The 26,227-nt window shown below is 46.4% G+C and overlaps 1 protein-coding gene and 1 long non-coding RNA gene across 3 annotated transcripts in view; one reads left to right on the plus strand and one right to left on the minus strand.

Annotated features, from left to right (window-relative positions):
* The window catches only part of LOC143491051 (leucine-rich repeat and fibronectin type III domain-containing protein 1-like protein), a 105,811-nt gene that overhangs the window by 71,881 nt on the left and 7,703 nt on the right, over positions 1-26,227 (plus strand). Inside the window, exon 2 of the mRNA XM_076989720.1 lies at positions 20,066-21,436. Within this exon, the coding sequence (XP_076845835.1) occupies positions 20,066-21,436 (1,371 nt within the window). The remainder of the gene's footprint in view (positions 1-20,065; positions 21,437-26,227) is intronic.
* Positions 15,866-26,227, minus strand: part of LOC143491070 (uncharacterized) — a 42,310-nt gene continuing 31,948 nt past the window's right edge. Inside the window, exons 5-6 of one of the 2 annotated variants that reach the window (XR_013125078.1) lie at positions 17,774-17,935; positions 15,866-17,684 (exon numbers count right to left, since the gene is read on the minus strand). This is a non-coding gene — a long non-coding RNA (uncharacterized LOC143491070). Of the gene's footprint in view, positions 17,936-26,227 lie in introns of both variants that reach the window. The other variant, XR_013125077.1, reaches the window with a different exon arrangement.

A 26,227-nucleotide genomic window follows, 5' to 3' on the forward strand; every position in this document is an offset into this window, starting at 1 on the left:
TATGAGCTGCACCACACACATTTCAGCTGGCATTGCCTCTATTTCCATCTCTCTTGCTTGCTCTCTCTCTCACACACACACACAACACACACAGACACACACACAGACACACACCCACTCTTAAGCCCCCAAACCGTGCTGAATAACCAGGACTATGACCCAGTAAATCCACACGTTTCTTACGAGGGCTCCAGGGTTTGAGCCGCATTCATCTCACAGCCTCCCTTCGTCGTTCTCCGCCAGCCTGGTGGCGAGACAGTGTGCTGGAAAAGAAGATGAATCCTTTAATGGCGCCGTCGGTGAACCTCGATATGTGCAGCGTCACGTGTTTGTGGGAGCAGACACCACCAGAGCTTTAAAAACCAAGAGATTAATGTGTCACCACGTTCACATTTTCCTTGCAGACACAAACCCATCACAATACTTTGTGAGGCAAGATGTGTGTGTCTTTCTGTTAATTGGCTTCTGTAAATAATTTCTTTCACAGGTTGAGAGCCCACAACAGTCCCTTGCTACGCCGTTTCCCCACACATGTTCGTCCTGACTTCTAAGCACACATGAACCTCTCGGCCCTCTGCACACAGGTTCAACGTGACACGTCCAAGGACTCAGAAGGGCCTTCTCAAGGGCCCGGAGCCCAACTGCAAGGGACATGTTTATCTGCTGTCATTTTATAGTCCTATGACACTGTCAGACCTGAGCATCACATGTGTCCCCTCCCACTGAAACAGCTATGGGGTTAAGAAGAAGGGGTTTTATCGATCTCAAATTATTATTTTTGACAGAAGCCTGGTAGTTTTTCGATGTTGCAGTGCAGAAATAGAACATACCAGAATATGGTCATCTGGGAAGGTTTTTATTGTGTTGCTACAGTGCTCCCCAAAAGCTCGTATCACACCCGTTCAGGGAGTGTCGGACTGTGGGGTCTGTTTCTCCCGGCGTGTTTCTCTCGGGGCGGCGGTTTTAGCGCCGGAGCCAGCTGTGGCGCATATGCTGTCTCGTGCGGCTGCCATGAGTGAGCCCGGGGGGGGCAAGCAAAGCAGGGGAGGGGTGTGGAGTGTGTGTCCAGGGGGGTCGAGAGGCCAGGACTCTGACATTGACTGACCGCAGTCAGATGGGTGGGAGTCCGGGCGTGTTTCTGGCCTTGTTCCATAAATCCCGAGCCGGTGTGGCGGAGAAGACCTTAAACAAGTAGCTCGGACTGCAAGCACTGCAGAAGTATTAACAAGCGCATAAATTTCCACGCAGGGGAAGCAGGTCCCCTGTTATCACCAAGGCCACCATCGCATGCTGGATTGGTTTTGCCTTTATCATAGATGGAGCGCACCACTCTTTACAGCCCATACCACCCCTTTATGATGTCTCCCTGTTTCCTCTGGCATTTAACAGGCTCCTGATATAAGGCATTTACCTGGAGGTAATGTGTGTGCTGCAGTAAAGTGTGTCAGGAATGCTTAACGTGAGTGTCGGGAATAGACAGAATGAAATGGATGTGTTTATCTAGGATATCGGGGCTCTGCTCCATTCCACTAGACCTCCTTTCCTTCAACTTTTTATTGCCACGATAACTTCTCCTAAAAAAAAAACATAGTCCACGTTAATTAGATTCGATCATACCCAGCAGAGCAGTTGTGTAGCTCAGTAAACTGATGTGCTTCTGTGAGGGTTTTGTAATTTTCCTCTGAGGTCTTATCTCTGGCTGTCACACTATCCCATGCTAAAAATGTACATCACACAGCAAAATGGCCTGTCTTGAAATATCACCTAGTGTTGGTGGCAAACGCAGGTTTATGACATTTTGTTTTCAACACGCCCAGAAGATGCTCTGACACCACTGTTATGCACATCTGTGTTCTCTCAGAGATGAATGTGATCATATTCCTTTGGTCCTGACTGCCAGAAACGCTTCTGTTGTTATTCAAGTCTGCAGATCACCGGGCTCTTCTGTTAAGGTGTGATCTCCTGTGGTTGTAATACCTGATGGTTGAGTAATGGTGTGAGATGTTTCTAGCATGAGGTCACTTCTGACTAGTGAGTAATAGGCAAACCCTCTGAGAAAAAACCATGTTTCAGGAGTGAAGAACATCTGAGCCTTGCTAATAGGAGCGGAGTCTCTCTCTCTCTCTATCTCTCTCTCTCTCTCTCTCTCTCTCTCTCTCTCTCTCTCTCTCTCTCTCTCTCTCTCTCTCTCTCTCTCTAAGATTCTCCGTGCTGCATTTACAACCTGCTTTGTGTAAGTTCTGGGCACTATCTGCCTAATTGAAACATGTAACTAATAGGCTTGTGTACCGTTAATAAACCCATTTGTGTTATCTTGAACTGGTTAAAGCACAATTGTGTAGATAGCATCACATAATGTGAATGGTAGCGGTAAATGTGCCGTTGTGTACATTTGTGATCATACCTATCAATTAACAGCTGTCAGTCTTAGAAATGTACGCACATAGTCAATATCTATTTCATATATGCAGGAGTCACGTTGTTCAGTAAGTTACACATTACACCTCCACTGCCTGGATTTCCTACTGGTGCAAGTGATTAGGGCAATAGGGAACTCAACCTAACCCAAACGCCCTACAGTGTTGAATTAACTCTTACTGTGTTCATCTTGTGGCCAGACGGATGTATAACACTATGGGTATTAATTTGACACTGGGGATTCCTTGCTGTTGCATTAAGGCACTGAATTGAGCATTGAGAAGCATGTAGACCGCACCAGCTCACCAATGCCTGTCTCTTCTGAAGACATTCTCCTGTCAATTCTTATGAACAAGCTTGAAGCCGGAGATGCTGTGATCATGGAATCATGGCACATAAAGGTTGCGATTAAAAGTCACGAAGAACATACCAAATCTTCACTTTCTCAAGTTATTACAATGGACGTTATTAATACTAAACTTTACTGTGCGGTCTTTCTGCATTTTATGTGATTCTCATTATTTTTTTTAAACGTGCAGTTAATAACAGATTGTAAAACTCCACGTTAGCAAAGCGAGTTATAGCGAATGGTAATAACAGCTGCAGCATATGATCGATTTAAGACAATAAAAAGAAATGCAGCCAATAGGTTATCTTACCTATCCGTACAAAATGCTTGGCTTGAGGTTCTGTTTCGCTGGAGTGTAACAACCAGAATGTGATTTACGCAGAACCACTCCTCTTCCTCATCCTCTCCCAAGTACTGTCCTCTTCCTCACCCACCTCTGCTCCCCTCCATACACGTTCCCATGCCCCGAGTCATCTCCATTAATGATGCCAGTAATGATCGATATAATTCATGGTTTGGAGTAGGAATAGACCAGAAGACTAAAGGTTAAGGCCTTACTGAAGTACTCTGGCTTTGCGTTAGGTTATTCTACCTCTCTCTCTCTCTGTCTCTGTCTGTCTGCTCGCCAGATGTAGAGTCAAGCAAGGCATTGTGTATGAATTGATTCTCATTAGTTGAGAAAAAGAACACACCTTTTTAATTATATTTTGTGTCTTCGTCAATTCGGTTTCATTACGTTATCATGGCAATTGATTAGAACAAAATATGAAAAGTTTCAGGAAAACCGCATGATGCACGCGTGAAAGGGGTGGGATTAATTCAAGAGTTGAATACGGGATGAGAAATTAACATATGGACACTACACTTCTGATACAATAAGCCACATGACATGTCCTCCTCCTCTTCCTGAGGACCCCAGATAGACAGTGAAAGTGGGGGCATATACTGATTGGTTTAGCATGCCATGTGTGAAGGCAGTGAATCCCACTTCTTTACATCTCTGTGGTTATTTGATTCGCTACAGCGAAAAAAAAGGTTTGTTTCTTTTTCCCCAAATAGTGGAGAGTTGATTCCTAAATTTAAAGTAATCTGATCAGATTTATTAGTAGCCTATGCAATGATTTGTTAATTTGACAATAAGTTCCCCTTTTAACCAGCCCCTTGGACTCCCTGTCCAAATGCCAGGCTGAACCAATAATTTCATATGATCATATGTAATTCTCATTTCCATGTATTGCTTCTACCCTTCTGAAACGTTTTACAAATCCATTATTGCACATCTATTACAATACACTGGTATGGATACATCATAATGACATGTATGAATAAAGAAAGCTTTTGTGCACATTTATGTACAGTAGCATGCTAATTTACTTCCTGAACATAGCGTTAATCAGAACCTTACAAATCCTCACAGAGAATATCCTCCAGTCATTATAATATCCAGTATACTATATCCATCTTATATCCAGTTATAAGAGAAGTAACGCTGGATGTCTTAATTAGTGTATTCAGCCACTTCAAGTCGTCGGTGAGCGGTGGTAAGATAATCCACGTGACACAGGCCCTCCTTCCTCGTTTCCATTTTAATAAGTGATGTGGCGAGAGCCTCAGGGGGGTGAAGGGAGAGAGAAAATGAAAGACGTAAATAGTATATATGACACCTCTTCCTTTGCTAGAGAGAGAGAGGCAGTGCATGTATCCCTAAGGAAGGGATGAGACTCGTGTTGTACAATATGAGATGTATTCTCTTCCTTAATAGATCTAGTTCAGTCAGTATCCTTTGAAATGGTATAACATGACAGAAATAGGAAGTGAGAATAAGTTTCCCATGAGATTTGTTTTTGGGGTAGAAGTCGTCTGACTCTACCTGGTAATAACGATTGAATTCGTGTTGAATTGTTCGTGAGTACATACGTGTGTGGTTTGTAGGACGAGTGGCTGTGGCTCGTGGGAGTGATACGACATTCGTCTTACGTAGCATAGCGGAGCGATAGCCTGACACTACATGACATTTCAAAGTAAACAGCCTGGTGAGGCTTCATCTTAATTTGACTTCGTTGCTAGCTCTGCAGTACGTTAAACTGCAAAAACGTGCGTGTTTCTTGGCGCCACGTCCGGCAAACCTGAAAGGGAGCCGCTCCAGATCCGTGACGACGCACGTCACCTTTGACCGAGCGCACTGCGAAAGAACACCACCCTCACCGCCTCCGGGTGGCACTGGTGTCAGCGCCTGGCAGCCTCCCACCGTTTAGCCGAGCTGTTCCTCCGAGGTCATGACGGTCCGTGCTGGGCCTCCGCGGAGAGCACACCAGACGTTTGACTTGAGTGCCGATGGGTTTCAGGTTCTGACTGTGCCACGAGGCTGACCCCCTTCGCCGATAGTTCTTAACGCCACAGTGCCGGTTATGGCATAAAACCACCATTACAGAAACCGGCGTGGTCTTGTCCCGCAGTCTTGACGGAGCAGTGATGTGGGCAGTCTGAAATTTGCTGGGGAGGGAGGCTTCCTTTCAAGTCGTGCTACCACAATGCATTTCACAAAACAATTCCTATTTTAAGAATGTACTGTATAATGGATTATGAATATGCAGTATGAAGTGCAGCCTTGCAAATACACCTTGCTCTGGTCTAGAGCCGTCAAGCCAAGATAATTTGGGAAATGGGGAAAGAATGAACCCCTCAGGGAAAGTAATTTGTAGGTAAAGGTCCTTTAATGCCATATAGACATTTCAATCACAGTCAGGCTGTTTCCCTCCCCTATTATGTTTATGGATGTACTGGAGAAGGGGCTTCTGAGAGACCGCTTTAGAAATAACAAGGACTATGGTGACAAATGTTGGCCAGTGACTCATTAAATTACTTCAATAGATTTATTATAACCTCTTACTGCTGTTTAGTGCGCTGTATTTCACTCCAGTTGTTTCATTTCAAATCCAATGTGGTAAACTGCAGAGAACTGAAAAAAAAAAAAACTAGAAAGGAAGCAGTCACTTATGGGCTGCAGTGTAAATCCTCACGCTCTTCATCTTTAAAAGCGCCCTGAAACAGTCTGACAGCACTCTGTAAGTCTGATACTGCAGTGAGAGCAGCTCACCTTGACCTGGCGTTGGGTGGCCCAGCTACTGTGGCGAAAGTGATTTATCGCTGTTTCTCTATCTCTCTGTCTCTCTCTTTTATCTGGTGTGTGTATGTGTGCATGCACGCTTGCATTATTTGCTGTAGGTTCTGCTCTGAGTTGGTCCAGTGAGACTAGCCCTGGTAGGGTTGGTGGTAGGTGAAGTGTCAGAAAAAAACAATACAGGAGATGACAACACAGCTCAGAGCACTCAGATGATGCAGACCCAGGCAAGGGCAGCACTGCCATTAGCAATACTGTCTTAGCAATACACAAACCTAGACCAGATTTATGACTGTTTATGAATTATGGAATATTAGAGATTACTAGAACTTGAGATGTTGAGGAAACATGTGTGTGGCCCCTTTTTCTGCCCTGGGATTGTGTTATTCTGCTGGGAGATTGTGGGCTCATGTGGGAAATGACAAAAGGACCAGGAAAGGCGTGATTGGGAGGAACAGCCTCTCCGAACTGAACACAAGTGGTGTTCTGTTATTGGATTTCTGTGCTCATCACGGCTTTGTCCATAAGGAACACCATTTTTGAGCACAAAGGTGTCCAGTGCACATGGCACCAGGACAACTTAGGACGCAGTTTGAAGATCAATTTTGGAGTCATATTATTGGACTTTCAACTCACACACGTCGTAGAGCGTCAACTGCATCCTGAGGGAGGCCGAAGACATCAAGTCAGAGTCGCCCATGTTCCTTGACTCCATTGTTGACGCGGCTGACCGGAGCTGTGACCGCAAGGTTGTCAGTACCTGTGCATCAGCAGAGTCCCCAACCCTGATGGCGGACACACCGGGTAAGGGAGGGGGACTCTGGACTCTTGAGGAGTCAGACTGGTACCTGTCAGACAGGTACCAGACAGGTTCACAGCTTTGGCTGTTGCAGAGGCAAAAACCCCAGTGTGGGAGAAGTTTGGTGGGGCCATGAAAGCCTTTCGGCTGGCCCCGAGAAGATTCTGGCAAACCATCAGGCAACTCGGGAGAGGACAGCAGTTCCTAAAAAACTCTGCAGTGAGGTTGAGGAGTGGCTGCCCTCGACGGGGGACGTCATTAGGTGGTGGGAGGAATACTTTGAGCATCTTCTCAATTCCACCATCACGCCTTCCACAGAGGAAGCAGAGCTGGGGGAATGGGCCCTGTGTTACAGAGTCTGTCATTGACTTTTATGAACAGATTTTCTCCACGTAGCCAAGTGGCAGAGGTATTTTGGTTTGGTGGCCGCAGGATTCCACATCTGCTTTTGCGGATGAGGTGGTCACGTTGGCATCACCAGGCCAGGACCTCCAGCTCTTGCTGGATCGGTGCGAAACAGCCAGGATGAGAATCAGCACCTCTATATCCGAGACCATGCTACTCAGTCGGAAAAGGGTGGAATGTCCTCTTTTGGTTGGGACTGAGCTCTTTCCTCAAGTGTAGGGAAGGATGGATCGGTAAGGTTGACGGGTGGATCAGTGCGGCATTTGAAGTGTTGCAGACTCTGTACCAGACCGCTGCGTTGAAGGGAAGGCTGAGCTAAAAAGCAAAGCTCTCAATTTACTGGTCAATCTACGTTCTGATCCTCCTACGTTCTGTTATGGCCATGAGCTCTGGGTAGTGACCGAATTAATGAGAGTATATATTTACACATCATCAGTCATGCATCAATATGAGAAACATCAGACATTATGCAAATGAAGTGTGGGTTGTAGATAAGGCAGCAGTTATAGAATATATTGCATCTTAATCTTCAACAATATGATGATAAAAAAAAGAAAATTAACAAATAAGAGCTTCCCAGGAGAAGCAGGCTGTTAATCAGACCCTGAACAAAGTCACATGGAGATCTCTAAACGTCATCCATCACTGGAACCTTCTAGAAGAATGCAGCATTCGCAGCTGGTTGTGTGATTATGTTTGTGTCTTAGGACCCTGTTACAACACATGCCATCCTCTGGATACACGGAATATTTGGCATTCATTGTTTCCATCGAATACCTGATGATCTACATCTGAATGCCATGGTTTAGGAATGGATTATGCTTGGATCTTTCAGCAGGACTGTAATGTGAATCATACCTCCAGAACCCCTCAAAAATGATGCACTGATCACAGAGTCATGCTATTTCTCCCTGGAGAAGACTCAATATTGTTATAGCAAAGAAAGGATAGGAATGATAAAATAATACATGCAAAAAAATAATTGGCAATAATTCTGATGTGTTTTTGTGTTATATATTTTTATTATATTATCCTCCTGAAAGGTTGTTTCTCATATTCTCAGTATAATATCAAGATTATAAACAAAGCTTTTCTCATACTTTTTTTTTTTCTTCACCATGGATGCCAGGAATTCTGGAGGGCATTGTATGTGCTTTCTGTCTGCTTGTCCAAATGTGTGCATGGGTGTGTGTGTGTGTGTGTGTGTGTGTGTGTGTGTGTGTGTGTGTGTGTGTGTGTGTGTGTGTGTGTGTGTGTGTGCCTGTTTGTATGTGTATGAGGTGAGAAAGTGTCTTTGAGACGAAGTGAGTATGTGGGTGCAGTTCTGGTTTGTTGCGCATATGTGGGTGGAGGGGTAATGCTTTGAGGTGTGTGTGTGTGTGTGTGTGTGTGTGTGTGTGTGTGTGTGTGTGTGTGTGTGTGTGTGTGTGTGTGTGTGTGTGTGTGTGTGTAAAACTGTTCTTCGCTGGTGTAAGGCTGTTGCATGACAGAGACTCCGCTATAAACAGCTCTGGGACGTATTGATGGTTTCGCAAAAGTTGCCTTTTATTTTGTGCTGTTGGCTGAACCCCAGTAGGTTTGTGGTCTAAACCCAAATCTATATTCCCTTTACGATCTTCTCCCCACCCTCCCGAGACTGAGTCAGTAGCTATGGACTCTTCCTGGCTGAACGGGGACTAGTCATTATCACCAGCAACAGTGCTCCTTCTGGGCCCCGGGCATGAAAGAGGGGGAAGAAAAGAAAGGCATTTGTTTGATGTCTGCCAAGAAAAGAGAAGCCAGTGTCCAACATGGATGCTAACATGCTTCCGCCTCAGCTGTCATGCCAGAATGGCTGGGGGCTAACGCTAACAAAGTATTAGCATTCTGGTCCACAATGGGCTTGCTGGCTCTCCCTCTCTCCCTCGCTCCCTCTCTCCCTCTCTCGCCCTCTCCCTCTCTCTCTCTCTCCCTCTGTCTACTAAAATCACTCATCAGTGTTAGCTCCTACTGCAGATTCCTGATCAAAGCTTTCCCTGTCCGTGTGCTAATTGAACACATATTCACATATTCTAATGAACCCCCTTCCTGCTCCTCCTTAATCCACACCACACTCTCTCCCAGTCCACACCATATACTCTCTCCCAGTCCACACCACGCTCTCTCCCAGTCCACACCACGCTCTCTCCCAGTCCACACCACACTCTCTCCCAGTCCACACCATATACTCTCTCCCAGTCCACACCACGCTCTCTCCCAGTCCACACCACGCTCTCTCCCAGTCCACACCACACTCTCTCCCAGTCCACACCACACTCTCTCCCAGTCCACACCACACTCTCTCCCAGTCCACACCATATACTCTCTCCCAGTCCACACCATATACTCTCTCCCAGTCCACACCACGCTCTCTCCCAGTCCACACCACACTCTCTCCCAGTCCACACCACGCTCTCTCCCAGTCCACACCACACTCTCTCCCAGTCCACACCACGCTCTCTCCCAGTCCACACCACGCTCTCTCCCAGTCCACACCACACTCTCTCCCAGTCCACACCACGCTCTCTCCCAGTCCACACCACACTCTCTCCCAGTCCACACCACACTCTCTCCCAGTCCACACCACACTCTCTCCCAGTCCACACCATATACTCTCTCCCAGTCCACACCACACTCTCTCCCAGTCCACACCACGCTCTCTCCCAGTCCACACCACACTCTCTCCCAGTCCACACCACACTCTCTCCCAGTCCACACCATATACTCTCTCCCAGTCCACACCACACTCTCTCCCAGTCCACACCACGCTCTCTCCCAGTCCACACCATACTCTCTCCCAGTCCACACCACACTCTCTCCCAGTCCACACCACACTCTCTCTCAGTCCACACCACACTCTCTCCCAGTCCACACCACACTCTCTCCCAGTCCACACCACACTCTCTCCCAGTCCACACCACACTCTCCCAGTCCACACCATACTCTCTCCCAGTCCACACCACGCTCTCTCCCAGTCCACACCACACTCTCTCCCAGTCCACACCACGCTCTCTCCTAGTCCACACCACACTCTCTCCCAGTCCACACCATACTCTCTCCCAGTCCACACCACACTCTCTCCCAGTCCACATCATACTCTCTCCCAGTCCACACCACACTCTCCCAGTCCACACCACACTCTCTCCCAGTCCAACGTTCTTTTCTTGCTCTCTCTCACTTCTCATTTGTTTCTTTCTTCCCCCTACATATTTTCCTCTAAAGCAGCGACAGGCACTAATAAATAATCCAGCCTCTGCAGGTGAAAGCGAGGGAGGAAGACGATGAGGAAGAGCCCCGTTACTCCGCCGAGCATCTCCCAAGGCCAGGCTGCATAGCAGACAGCCGCATTCATTTGCGCACAGTGAATACACGCACAGAACGGCGTGTTGTCGCATGATGATAGCTCACACAAATTGGTGCAACACCTCTGCAGAGGTGCCAGCATCACACACACACACACACACACACACACACACACACACACACACACACACGCCACCCATTTAATAAGTCACACTTTTTTCAAAAAAGAAAAAAATGAACATTCAATCCGTCACTTCACCTTGTCGCGAGGACGACGTCTGCTGTCTGGGAAGCAGGGTTCTATTCTACAGCAGTTCTGTTAGAGTGGGACACCCACATACAACAGACGTTTGGGCTCCTAGGAATCTTGTTCCTGGGCTTTTACCGTGCCCCATCCTGGGGCAGGAACACACACACACACACACACACACACACACACACACCTACGTAGTCCCAGGGAGCAGGACAGCTCCGGGTGCGTGACTGAAGTAGAAATTCTCAGCATTCATTACTACCTGAGGTCCTAGTCATGCCTCACATGACTGCATTTCATTACTTTTGTAGATCCATTTATTTCTCTGTGTGTCTTTTCATTCGTCATAGAGTTCTCAGGGGGGTTTATTGGGGTTAAAGCCCTTCAAAGTCATGCTTGTGATCAGCCGTTGCAAGGATCCGCCCTTGCCTCCAGCTTCACCTACACTGAACTGAATCAGTCTGGCCCCACAACCCCCAGCAGACACGATCACACAGGAACGTCCCATAGCAGAAGAAGAACCCCTCCTGTCCCAGAAATACGGAACAGGTCTGCCATTCCACAGAGACACCCCATCCGACGCAGGTCCGGTTCAGGAGGCCGGGGTTCCCTCTTGCAGCGCCACGTTTAAAACGACGGGGAAGTCTGGAGTGTCTCGTTGTCTCCTCGAGTGCTCCAAGGTCATCTATTCGCTGCACCAAGGTCATGTATCAGCGCACCACGGCCAGGTTCTCCGCTCCCAGAGGGAGGTGTGTGACAAATTCTCCAAGCAGACAACCTCCCCCCCTGTGGAACGGGAGTTCGCTTCCGTGATCTTTCACTCTGTCGTCATTGGTTCTCCCTGGAGACCCAGCTGCTGAGCCAAAGTGCCCCTGATGGGAGAGTTTCCCCCAGCTGCCAAGGCTTGGCGTCCGCCGTGGTTGTTCTCCACACGAGTGTCACTGTGCGTGCATTACCGCGTCGCACAATCCACACGGGGCAGAAACCATCATCCCGCCATTCTTATTGACGACCATGCCGTGATATTCCCTCCGTTATAGTTTTATTGCATTCCATGAGCTCGCTTAGCCGCCCGTAAAGGTGGTCGCGTCGAACGGCTTCGGCTACCCTGCGCAGACTCACTCGTCTGAGGGAATGTAGGAAGATTGAGCTCAACACCACCTCCTAAACACCCCCACCCCACCACGTGGACCAGTCTGAAAATGATTTATCACGAGGGGGCAGTGATTTGGCAGCAGTAACATAATGAACACTGAGGTTGAAAATATTCATCTTTGCCCAGTCGCCTCCTGTCCGTAAGGCTGAGGCACCAGTGTTTCAGTGAGGTTATTTTGTGCTCCATTTCTGGTGGAATATGCAAAAAGATGGCCATGACCCATTATTATTATTTATCCCTAATGCTATTACAGATTCACAAACACGTATAGTCATTCCCATTTACAGCATTAGGCAGATGCAGTGACAGTATGAGAATACACTCACATATTCAAGTGATTTTGCCTTTTTGTTACTGTTTACCTCTAGTTATTTGTCAATACCTGTATTTGGGTATATTTGTGTATTTATATTTTATCATATTTTCACAGAATATTGTGTCTGTATACTTACGTGTGTAATTGTGAGCAGAAATGTCTGTCTCCTCTCATGTGTCTGCTTATTTCAGTGTGTGTGTGTGTGTGTGTGTGTGTGTGTGTGTGTGTGTGTGTGTGTGTGTGTGTGTGTGCACCTGCTTATCTGTGGCCCTGTGTGTGTGAGCTTATCTGTGGCTCTGTGGGTGTGTGTGTGTGTGTGTGTGTGTGTGTGTGTGTGTGTGTGTGTGTGTGTGTGTGTGTGTGTGTGTGTGTGCGTGCCTGCGTGTGTGTGTGTGTGTGTGTGTCTCACGGCAGCTTACCCAGGCAAAGGTCAGTCCTCTTAAAGGCAGTCGGGGGGGATCATGCAGTAATTACTAGCGCTAATGCCATTTACTCTTTTGCTTCTCTGGCTAGATTAGCGTTACTATTGCAGCCAGCGCCTATGCGGCAGCCCCGGTACAGGCGCCTGGTGTGCTTTGACAGGCGCGTTTCCAGGGATCGGCCACCAGGGGGCCGTGGGCAGAAGCCCAGGGTGGGCCAGGGATGGCTGGTGACATGCAGAGAGGGGCGGAGTGAAGTGGAGAGAGGCGGAGCGGGCTGATTCCATGCAATCGCATCACACACACACACACACACACACACACACACACACACACACAACCCGTGGCAACCTTGGTAGTGATGGCGAGAGAGTGTGATGATGATGACGATGATGATGATGATGATGATGATGATGATGGATTCTGTTGAGTGCATCCACACAGAGTTTGTGTTGCACCGTCAGTCTGCCGCCCCCTGCTCTGCTCCGCCCGCACTCGTCTTTGGGCTAAAGTAGGTTGGGAGGGTGGAGTGACAACACCACTGCTGCATGTGGGCCAGCGCTGCTTTGTTTGGGGTGGAGTGCACTAGTGCTCACAGCCACACATGACACGCAGCTTCTGTTTTTGTACACTTTTGTTTTATAGGCAAATGCGGATGAATTTAATGCAAGCTGCTGAGTAGATAGAGTGGCTTGGATGTTTGAAGTGCTAGAATATCACTGAGGTGTGTAGGGGTGTGTATGTATGTGTGTGTGTGTGTGTGTGTGTGTGTGTGTGTGTGTGTGTGTGTGTGAGAGAGAGAGAGAGAGAGAGAGACAAAGAGAGAAGTAAAAAAATAACAGGAAGTGCTCTGTGAATATTCATAGATGTGTAAATATGTAAATGTGAAATCTGTGCTTGTAAATGGAATGACAGGAACAATACACTTTCTGAATGCTGTGTATATATATTCTAGAAATACTCAACCAGAAATAACTCAACAGAAGTGTTCAGACCCCCACTATACCCAAAACACCTTCTGTGGCATAAACTGGCTTTATTATGTTAATTGAGACTGACTGTATTATTCATAGAGCAATTACAGTGCAACAGCTTATAACTGATTTGTAAGCAACTAAGAGATTTGTGTGTGACATTAGGTTCCATTTTTAAGGGCTACAATGTAATTACTAGTTAACACACAGTGGCAGTGGACAATTAGGAACGCACATTGTTCCTTACCAAACTGTCCCTGAACACTGCAGCTCTGTTTATAAGTGGCCATATGTCTGCTTGTACTCGATGGATGAATGATGCAGCCATTGCGAGGTGCAAACGTGAGGTGCAAACGTGAGGTGCAAACGTGAAATGCAAACGCGAGCCTCCATCACAACCCAGCGGCAGCGAGACGGTCTCTCCCTCTCGCCCTCACTCTGCACGAGCGCCTCGCGAAAACGCCGGGCTGGGTAATGCGTACAGGCGTCGCCCACCCCCCACCCCCCCATTTAATGCCCAGTAAAGGCTAATTGCAAGGCGAGTGCCCCCCCCAGACCTTTCTCTTAAAACCCCAGCAGCCCGCAATTATTCAGCACTCAAGTGGTCAGTGTTACGAAACGCCATTGTCACCGCCCTCCCCGCCTGCCCTTTCACCCCGCCCCTTCCTCCGCCTCCCTTCCCCCTCCTGCCCTTTCACCCCGCCCCTTCCTCCGCCTCCCTTCCCCCTCCTGCCCTTTCACCCCGCCCCTTCCTCCGCCTCCCTTCCCCCTCCTGCCCTTTCACCCCGCCCCTTCCTCCGCCTCCCTTCCCCCTCCTGCTCTTTCACCCCGCCCCTTCCTCCGCCTCCCTTCCCCCTCCTGCTCTTTCACCCCGCCCCTTCCTCCGCCTCCCTTCCCCTTCCTGCTCTTTCACCCCGCCCCTTCCTCCGCCTCCCTTCCCCCTCCTGCTCTTTCACCCCGCCCCCTCCCCGCCTGCCCTTTCACCCTGCCCCTTCCTCCGCCTCCCTTCCCCCTCCTGCTCTTTCACCCCGCCCCTTCCTCCGCCTCCCTTCCCCCGCCTGCCCTTTCACCCCGCCCCTTCCTCCGCCTCCCTTCCCCCTCCTGCCCTTTCACCCCGCCCCTTCCTCCGCCTCCCTTCCCCCTCCTGCTCTTTCACCCCGCCCCCTCCCCTGCCTGCCCAGCGCTGCCCTCTTATCAGCTGCTGCCATGCGCCCGTAGCCCTGGCCCTTTGAGGAGGGGGGCACACAAGTGCAGTGTGTCTTCAGCGACAGTGCCAGGTTTGGCATGGCGGTTCGCGTGGGACATTGTGAGCAGGGCGTCCTGTTCCATGCCGGGAGAGGCGAGGCGAAGTTATTTATGTAGCGTTCTTCATACACGGCGGCGATTCAAAGTGAGGAAGCAGGTATGCGCTGCAGTCGCCCGACGTGGCAGACGGCAGCAGGATTTCTGGCTATAAGGCTGTTTGAGCTGATGGCGTTGTGTGTGCCCGTGATGATGAAGAGGCCGGGTGGTGTTCAAACACCGCTGTCCTACTGGCCCTGTTTGCTCTGCCTCGACCAGGGCACGGAGGAAGCACGCATAAACACACGGGCAAACAGACACAATCCCCCAGCTGCTTTCATAAGCAAACCTAGGTTCAGTTTGAAATGGGAGGGTAATGCATGGGGAGAAATATAATTTCTGCCATACTGACTCTGCAGTGCATCACACACACACAAACACACACACAGACACATGCACACACTACAAGGATTTCCCCTTAGAATTTTACCAATTCTGCGCAGACTAATTAGAATTCGCTTACTACCGAGTTGATTAAAATAGCTCTCCATAGCAAACAATACGCTACCAGTGTTTCTTTGTTAACTGGCTTATTTCTATGAGCCATGAGGGTGCAAACAAGGACAAATGGTATCCTTGTTCACGCCCGGCTTCCTGTTTACACTGAGAAAGAGCCCAATAGGGGTCTGGAATGGTGTCTGTACTTACATTAGCCTCTTTACTTCCATCACAGGGGCATTAAAGAAAGGCCAAGGACCTGCAGAGGCAGCGGGGCAGTTGAGATGCTCTACTCTGGACCAGCCTTGTCCTGAGTACATACAGTCTGATTATGAACAATATAAATGAGCTATGAGAACAGACGGACACGTTTTCCAATATTAATGATCATTTTGAAAGTGAAGAAATTTATTAGGGAAAAAGCAATTTTGAAAAACTCCAAACCGTTATTGGCTCATAGCGGATCAATACCAGAACTTCAACTTATGGTGGTATTTCTGTGTGCTTTTCTTTGTTTATTTCTCTCCATTTGCGGCGTCAGTTATATCGGTCCACTGTAATGTCATCGTTCTGTGTCAGATTGCATAAGCTTGTTTTTTTTTTCTGTAGCAGTACAACTCACATCCCATTGATGTACAATTGTGGCTAATATGTTGAAAATTATAACTGTGTTGCCAAAGATTCCATAACTGAATGCCCCCCATATTAAGCCAGGACGTCATGTTTCTTTCAGATCACCCTTTTCTATGGTCCTTCAACATGCTTGTATAACGTCCACCTGACGTGTGCTGTGATCATGAGCAGGGCAGTTACAGAAAAAAGCCCTACAAATCAGCACAACACTGGCTAGGCTAGAAAGCACAAACGCGATGGACAGTGAACATGACATCTGACATGGATGATACAGACGCTCGCAGATCCTGGTATTTTAATGAAAGGGTCAATACAAAAAACACAGGTGTAAAAAAGTAGGCAAAGGTCAGAAATCCGAGACGTTAAAAACCGACAACTAAACCACAATCAAACAACTAGGAAGTAACAAGGTGGACAAAACTAGCACTAGACAAAAAAATGAGGAACAGGCAAAGATGTGTTGAGACAATTGTGGCCAAAGGCTTGATATGCACCCTACACAAGAGAAACGACAATACTTCACAAAGATTAAACGGATATTGAGGCAATACCAATGAGGTGTATGTCAAATCAAATATCAAATATATTTGTATAGCGCTTTTCACAACACATGTTGTCACAAAGCGCTTTACAGGATTTACAAGGTTAACAATACTATGGGTCCAAATCCCTAATGAGCAAGCCAATGTATGTGAGCTCATGCTGGTGATGACCATCTTGTGGGATAGTGTGTTGCATTCTGGGGGTTGAAGTTCCTGCTGGCAGGAAGCGTGACAGTGACAGCAGATGCAGGACTACTGGTTCTGAAACAGCACCATACATACCACCACAATACAACATCCAGGCCACTAGGGGTCAGTATAATGGCTGCTTCATAAAATAAAAAAAAATCTATGTTTTAATCTTCATAAAATATGGGTTTGTGTTTTTAACTGTGCCCCTAGGACTCACAGACATCAAATCACACAACTTAGTACCTGGAGACTTAAAGGCTAGCTGTAGAAGTAGATGTTACTCTCGTCAACAGACATACAGTAATCAATCAAAACAACAGAAGATAAACCAAATCTCATTTTTGTTCATTGTTTTCATGTTCATTGGAGTTGCTTTTTAGAAATATCTAATCCTCACAAACGAATAAGTGACTTTTTAACCCAAAACAGCCACTCCATGTGTCCAGGTGTCCAGAGATTGAGTACTGCACAATCCAGTCCAAGTGCGCTGCTTTCTGTGTCCCAAAATGTCTTCAATGCCACTCTCTGCCACTCCATGCCACTCTACGCCACTTCATTAATAATTCATATGCAAAACAGCAGAATGGCGTAGTATCACATCCCTCCACACATGGCTTCTATTGCATAGGCTCCTACTGTATACGATAGAGAACATCTATATCCACGTGGTGGGTGTTTGTGCCTTTATAAAGTATTCAGATGGCCGGTGCACTTTCATTTTTGAAAGGCGTTCTTGGCAGGGAAGAGGTTAACTTTACAACCGTGTCAAACATTCTCACAGTTGCCTGTGTCCTCTCTGAAATATTAATGCATCCTGTCAATACGCAGGAGGACAGAATGGGGAGAAAGAGGGGGGGGAAAGGGGGAGAGACGAGGAAAGGAAGGAGGGAGTGGCGGCGGAGGTACGGCACCAGCTCGCAAGACCCCTGGCTGTTCCATGACATGATTTCATTTAATTTTGTGCCTCTTCCCACCTACTGTAAATCATCCTGGGTCTGAACTGACACCTATGGAAAGAGTATGGAGCGAAATCACCGCATGCATAGAACCACACGTGCGATTCCTGACGTGCCGATCACGGGTTTCGAAAACGTACGTGACGGGTCCTGAGGAGGAGTGTGAGGGAGATCCGTCGCCCTTCATCATTATCCTGCTCATGCTGTGGTTGAGTCACTAGCTCGCGCTGGGAGATGAATGGCAGGTGTGGAAGGCTGGTGTTTCTCCTGCTCCTGATACAGGAGGCACATTGCGTTCGCTCCTTCACGTTTCAGAAGAGAGACATAGAGAGAGACAGAGAGAGAGAGAGAGAGACAGGTGGGTAATGACTGAAAGACTTCCTTTGCCTTACTTCAGTACTTTCCTTAGTTAGTTGTCTGGATAATGGCTCTCTCTCGAGGGTTGCCGTGACTCTGTATGTAATGGAGAGAGGGAGATTAAACTCGCCTGGATGCATCACAGCGTAACACCACTTCTCACTCAAGCACCCATGTTCCAACTCCACTCTGCCTGCCATTACTCTTTGTCTAAACATAATGCCTGCAGCTCAATGTTTCCCTCTGCTGGCCGTGAGCGGTATAACAGCTCCAGCCTTCATCTCCTGCCTTCCTCCAATGCTCGAATGACAAGCCCTTTCATCTCTCCACACGCAGATTCTCGATATTCAGAGAAGCCGCGCTAGTGGTGAAAATAATTACACTTATGTGCTCTTTATTGAAAACTCATCAAAGTGGAAGTGCATGAGCAAGCTGTAAACAAAGGACCACAGATCAGAAATTCATTAGCAAATAATTATTATTCATATCCACGCAGGCTGTGAAATAGCCTCCGTATCATATAGGAATCTGAGGAGGCCGGGGCGGGTGTCACATCTCTTGACTTTGACGCGGCAGAGGGCAATTAAAACTAGCACACTGCCAGCGGTGATGTACACTGACACACCTCTCCACACACACCACTCTTTCTGTCTATCGCTCTCTCTCTTTCTCTCTCTCTCTTTCTCTCACACACACACATGTCTGTTTCTTTCTGCAGCATATGTCTGAATACATTATGAAAGGGAGTGGCAGTATCTTTTTCTTGCTAGAACGTATGGACAGATTCAGCGCATTAGATACATTATCAAAACTAAACCTGGTCTTCAGCTGCAGCGCTGAGGGACTGAATAAATCATCGTTGGACTGCACATCCATGTGCTTTTGCCTGTGGCATATTGTGATTGTGATCAAGCTCTTGGTTCAAGTCTGCTTTTTTATACGAGATTAAAGGGATGTTCCAGGCTAATTGTAATCTCTGCTGTAGCTGTTATCTAACAATATTGATGCTTCTCCTTCTCCTAGCACAGAGCTTAACAACAGTTTGAAACAGGAACACTATTATAAATAAATGTTTAAAACAAATGTGAGACAGATCTGGATCCCGCAAGGTTGTTTTCAGTCAGAGGTCAGATGGAGAAGGAGATTGTTACTGTTAAAGGTGCAACAGGAACATGTTAAAAAGTCATATTAACAACAACACAAAATCTAAAAATCAAATATGCAAAATAATTTACACCTTTCTGAATGTCAAAAAGAAATATAAAATGTGCATTGTTGACAGCTCTTTTAATTCTGTATCACCATGCTTTACTGTTGAATTATGTGATGGAATAACATACAAGTTATGGGTAACACTTTATTTTGACTGGTTCTTTATGAATGATTAATAAACAACACAGTATCTCTAAGGTTGTAATGAATTAAGTTTTAATGTACTTACAGTCAAGTTTACTAACAAGTGTAACTGTTCAAGATACAACAACCCTGTTAACCTTAACCTCAACACATAACCTAATCCTAACCCTCAACCTGGCCCTAATCTTGGCAGACCAAAAATCGAAATCCCGTTGAAATCCAGTTACAGAAGGTTCTCAGTAGCAGGTCTAGAACATTTTGCTTAGTATGCCAAGATGATGTGTATTATACCTGGTACATTGTTAGTGATTTCTCAGACTAACATCTGGAGGTATGAACTACGACACTGAATTCATCACATTATAAACAAATCTTTATTTATAGAGTTAACTGTCTTGAGTAATCCATTGGATGTATTCACATACATCAAGTCTGCTACATCATTGATGTGTTACCGAGAACATGTTGAGCATGTACCACTCAAAATAAAGTGTCTAACATGTCACCAAGTCACTATAAATGTTACAAGTTACCGTGTGTGTGTGTGTGTGTGTGTGTGTGTGTGTGTGTGTGTGTGTGTGTGTGTGTGTGTGTGTGTGTGTGAGACACTGCTTGACCTGAGTCTCAGGGTGTACCTGCATGGTTGGCTCTATGAGCCCCAGAGAGACTGTGTGCTCAGCATGTGTGTTAAATCCTCTTTCTCCATTTTGGAATTGCAGGAGCGGCACCATGGAGAGAGTGTTCGTGTGCCTGGCCCTGTTCATGCTACCCGCCACCGCCATGCTGTGCCCCAAGCGCTGCACCTGTCAGAACCTGCTGCCCTCCTACACCGTGCTGTGCGCCAAGACGGGCCTGCTCTTCGTGCCGCCCAACATCGACCGCCAGACCGCCGAACTGCGCCTGATGGACAATTACATCACCACGCTCCGTCACAAGGACTTCGCTAACATGAGCAGCCTCATCCACCTGACCCTGTCCCGCAACACCATCAGCCTGGTCCTGCCCTACGCCTTCGCCGACCTGCAGGACCTGCACGCCCTACACCTGGACTCCAACCGCCTAACCGCGCTGGACGACACGCACCTACAGGGTCTGGTAAACCTGCGCCACCTCATCCTCGCCAACAACCAGCTGCACAGCATCTCGGACGGCGCCTTCCAGGACTTTCTGGAGACGCTGGAGGACCTGGACCTGTCCTACAACAACCTGGTGGACGTACCGTGGGACACCATCGGCCTTCTGGTCAGCGTCAACACTCTCAGCCTGGACCACAACCTCATAGAATTCGTGCCCGAAGGTATCTTCTCCAACTTGCACAAGCTGGCAAGGCTGGACATGACGTCAAACAAGCTGAAGAAGATCCCTCCCGATCCGCTGTTCCTCCGCATCCCCGTCTACGCCAAGATGAAGGGCTCGCCTCTGACGGCGCTGGTGTTGAGCTTCGGCGGCAACCCGCTGCACTGCAACTGTGAGCTGGTGTGGTTGCGACGTCTCACGCGCGAGGACGACCTGGAGACGTGCGCCTCGCCTAAGGAGCTCGCCGGGAAGTACTTCTGGACCATTCGCGAGGAGGAGTTTGTGTGCGAGCCGCCCATGATCACCCGGCACACGTCCAAGATGTTCGTGATGGAGGGTCAAGAGGTGAGTCTGCGTTGCCGCTCGGTGGGAGACCCCGAGCCCACGACCCACTGGGTCAGCCCAGACGGGAAGCTGATCGGGAACACGTCGCGGACCACCTCGTACGAGAACGGCTCGCTCGACATCCTCACCGCCACAGTGAAAGACTCGGGCGTGTTCACGTGCATCGCGTCCAACGCAGCTGGTGAGGCCACGGCACCCGTAGAGCTGGTGGTGAACCCCTCGCCCCATTACGACCCCAAGCTGGAGCCGGAACCGGGCCCCTCAGACATGCCCACCTCCATAAAGTCGAACAGCAGCGGCGGCCAGCCACGGACGGAGCAACGCGTCGGCGTGTCCGAGATCACAGCAACATCGGCCACCATCCGCTGGCCTTCGCAGAGCCATATTCCTGGAATCCGCATGTACCAGATCCAGTACAACAGTTCTACAGACGATATCCTCATTTACAGGTGAGTGCCAAAGACTTCTACTAGAGATGGTGCATATACCACATATCGGAGTCAGGCCAACATCAGCAAAAATGCTGGATCAGATATTGGTGAAGAAAATTCTTAAGGAAACCTGATAACACTACAAATCCAGCCTGAAAATACCACAGCTGCACTTTGCAGCTGTGCAGAGCATGTGATAGTTAGTTTTAGCAGGTTACATCATAGCACCTGGGCTACCCTGAGCAGTTTATACACCTGCGGAGTTTAACTGTAGCATTTCTTCTCATTAACAATTAAAAAGTTCTATATTCAAATGCCAATATCCATACACTCATAGTCATGTGATTTCCATTGCTGTCATTTTGATAACCCAGTGTGGCAACAGGGTACCTGCCTTGAGAGTATTTAAAGTATTTAAAGTATACAAAATAGCATTATGGGGCTGTTCACTTATTTGTTTATTTGCTTATTAATTATCCATTTAACCATGAAGCAAAAGGTAACTCAGGGTCAGAGAATGAGAAAGAAACCTGAGAGAAACAGAGCCAGACAGGAGAAATAGTAACCAAGCTAATAAATTACTCACCTTCTCTAAATTCACAAAATGAATTACTTCACATTAATTCATATTAATTGCTCACATTCACATTATAGATTTAGTATATTCAAACTGCATGAAAAAAATATACTGTTTCTGCTAGCTTGCCAAGTTTTAGGTAGAGTTGATCAAGGAAACTTGATTTTTTTTTCTTGGCTTGAAAGAATAACCATCTTGTAAACATGGTCTGATTAAATGTCTATTGGTTTATCAGAGCTCGAATGAAGGAACTTGTATTACTGATAGTCTCTGTCTGCTCACGTAGTGCCTAGTGTGTATCAAGTACAACAGAGATTTACCACCATTTACCATTTTCAAAAATCGTTATTTATTAAGTTGATGTGGTATTACTGCATTCATTTATAAGAAAAATGCAGACAGAGGAAGAGAGAGAGAGAGAGAGAGAGAGAGAGTGTTTGTGTATGTCTGCTGAGGTGATGACCAAGGTAGTTACTGACTATAAAGAAAAATAAACAAATTTAATGCATTAGTCTTGTAAAATAGTCTTGTAAAATAGTCTTGTAAACGTTTTATTTGTTATATCTATATATCCATGCATGACATCTGTAAAATAGCGTATATATCTCACACAGAGCAATTCCTGCAAACAACTAAACTACAGCCTTACGGTGGTTTTTAATGAAAAAAATATCGGATCAGTATTGATGTCAGGCGACATTAAAATTCAAGGTATTGCTATCAAATTGGTGCCTGAAAAACTGATTATCATATCTAACTTCTACTTCTCCACCACTGTCTAATATGGAAGGTTCCAAAATAAACATAATTTTATTTGTACTGATTTACTTTACGGATGATAAGGATATATTTTTTCTCATTCTCTGGCCTTCTACTAGATATCTGGGAGTTTCAGGGTGTGGCACAGTATTGTTGCTGTTCCTAGGCTTGTGCATTTACAGACTGAGATGTATGTTCTTGGAGCTCTATTTACTGATTAGGGATCAGAGTCACAAGAGTCCCTATCACCACTAGGACAACTTTCCACATTCTCTGTATTTTGTCTGCTATCACGATGTCTGGTTGATTCACCACTATTAATTCTCCATCTCCATCTAGAGGTCCCACGGGATCTTAGCCTTGATGTTCTCAAGCACTCTCTGTGGTTAGTCCAGTTTGGAGTTTGAGGTGTCCAGCTCATATGCCTTGCATATGTTCCTGTATCTGATCCCTGCCGTTTCGTTGTGCCTCTCAGTGTACACGTTTACTGCCAGCATCTTGCATCCTCCTACTACATGCTGGATCGTCTCAGAGGCTTCAATGCACGGTCTGCATTATGGGTGTGCATCTCTGCATATCTGGTGTGATACACCCCTCTGGTGCGATATACCCCTCTGGTGTTATGCAGCTCTGGCAACCATGTCTCCATGTCATCCAGATGGCTGATGTTCTTCTAGATGGTATTTTCACTCTTATTGATTACCTTGCTGAAAGGATTCAGGCCTATGTACAACCTCAGTGGGATCTTCTTTATCTCCATGATATATACCACACTTTATAGTGACCTGGAACGTGTCTTCAAGTTGGCTTCTAGCATTACCCTCCAGTGTTCCACTATGTTCTGAATGAAGGCCCTTATGGTCTTTTTGACTTTATACAGGACTATTTCAAGCATGTTGGTCTGTCTGGACTTGGAACCCTGACAGACAACTGTCTGTCTGTGGGTGGTGCTTTGAGCCTCTGGTGGTATAACCAACCACGTTATGAGCAGATCTCATCCACTTGCATATATGATCGTTCAGTTTGTTGGCTAGCTTCTGTGTTGCGGGCAAGTGGATTATTGGTTCATAGTTGTATGATGTATGGCCCTTTTGGGGTGTTTGTCCTGCTTTGGCCGGCTTGGATGGGAGCCAGTTTTCAGTAGTAGGTATAGATCATATCAGGTCCATGGGCTACACAGTTCTTCATGTTCCTGGCCTGCTCTCCCGATGTGTATTTCCTGATGTGTAAGACTGAGGTGATCTGTTTCGAGATATCTTAACCACTGAGCACTGGTGTTATGTGTTATGTGATGATTCTTTCTCCCTTATGCTTTGTCAGTACTGTTCTGGTTCTGTTCTGCTAAGAATATTTTGGATGGTTATTTGGCATGAACTCTTCCTGCACTGCCTCTGTTGTGTATCTCTGCAGCCTGGTTGCCAGTCCTGTTAACCTTTCTGCACCCTCACTTATTGGCTGCCCCTTCATACTCCTTCCATAGCAGGCCAACGTCTCTGATCTTCAGGCCCTTCTGGAGATCTGTCAGTTTCTTGATATCCATCCATGTTTGTAATCTTGATTTCCTGCCACTGTTTCCAGGAGGAACCGCAGAAGTGTCTGCTGGCTTCTGTTTGTTTCAAGCGTGACCATCGCAGCGGCATATTTTTTGGTTTCAGTTAAACTGGTTGTTGGTATTGTGTTTTTTGCTGCATTAATTTTCGCTAGCTTAATTTCTGATGTCAGCAAAGTAGTCAGCAAAGACAATTCCAACAGTTAAACAAACTGCTATTCGTGGCTATATAGCAATGGCATATAAGATACCTCCACATTGAAACTTTAATTTCACCATTCTAAATACCATTTACATTTTTTATGAAAACATTATGAAGTACCTTTTTTCCATGCTAGCACTGCGGTTCAGTTTAATGAAACCCGGTCACATGAAGCCTCACCACAGCCACACTGTCATCCAGTTAGTAACTTAGGAGTATCCAACTATCAAGAATCCAGTTAAATCTACTGGTTCCCAAATCCTCTTCTCAACGTCTTCTTACTCCTTGAACAGCACGATGTTGAGTTACCCCCCACCCTCAAGGTTCTTAAGTTACACTTTATTGAACAACTGGTTTAAACAATCAAGATTATTGATGGACATGTTTCTCTGATTGATATCCTATAGAGTGAATATCTCTTAAAAGTAGGTAATGGAGTCCAGTGATCCAGTGAAATCAGTGTATGGATTTCATCTGCCCTGCTCTAAAAAAATACAATTTTGGTTACCTGCTCTACATCACAGAATTCTATCCAGCAATACAGCTCAATCAAAAAAGATTTCAGGGGATCTCAAAAGAAAAAGCAGTTACCACTCATAGGAATTGGGCCTCCAACACCTCGCAGTCAGACACACTTTACAAGAAAAACAATACAAAACTGTACACGTTCTTGGAAGGCTACCACAGGGAAAACCACTGCAAGCTGCCCATCACAAATTTGCTGAAGACCAACTAGACGATGTTCAGCACCACTGGAACGTTGTTTTAAGGACATATGAGACAACACTTGAACTTAGTAAACGCACACTGTGTTCGGCATGGACAAAAGACAGTACTGCCCGCTAACAGGAAAACCTCGTGTGAGCTCTGAAGCGTGGTTGACTGAGTATGATGGTATTTGTATTTAAATGATGCATGACTTGCAATTCCTGATGGCAAAAGGACCTCCATGTTATTAGAGATTCTGCAGCAGAATGTCAGGGTATCTGTTTATAATCTAAAACTCAAAAGAAGCAGTGTGAGCCAGTATAAACTGAGCTGATTTGCATACGTTAACCATCTTTACCAGTAAGCATAGTTAGTCAGCAGCCGTCAATAGCAGGTACTATGAAATAAAAAGATTGTTCCTCTAGTTTATGCAAATTGTTTGGGTTTAGTGCAGGGAGGAAGAAGGCACTTTGAACTGATGGATGTTTTATGGGAAAAAGACCTCTACAGTTAATTCATGTTATATCAAACATAAATCAGAAGATAAATGAAATAAGATGATGAATCATAATCGTGTTTAAATATAATCCCTTGTTAATACTCCGTCAACATATGTTTTATTCCACTTCTTTCTCAAACAAGCAGGATGTGAATCTAACATGAGATTCAGAATAACTAGGCACAGCACAAGTGTCATTCATCATTGTTGAATTTAAATTAATATTAAGAAAGATCAGGTGATGTTTGCCATGGATGCTGTGCTTACAGCTGACTGGCTTATTTATCAGATCAATAAACATTGCCCTGATTGTACACGTGAATTTCAAATGATCTGGTAAGCATCCACTTGGATACCACGCTTTTCATTCTCAGATATATTATCAGCACAGCCCACACTATGATGGCTCTCCACACAAACAGGTTTCTAAAGCCGATACTGTTCTACTTGATTAATGAATTGATTCTGCATTTTGTTTCTAGGGGACACATTTCAGAGAATAAGCTTGCTGTTGC

The sequence above is a fragment of the Brachyhypopomus gauderio genome, chromosome 2, assembly GCF_052324685.1.
Source record: "Brachyhypopomus gauderio isolate BG-103 chromosome 2, BGAUD_0.2, whole genome shotgun sequence".
Lineage (NCBI taxonomy): Eukaryota > Metazoa > Chordata > Actinopteri > Gymnotiformes > Hypopomidae > Brachyhypopomus > Brachyhypopomus gauderio.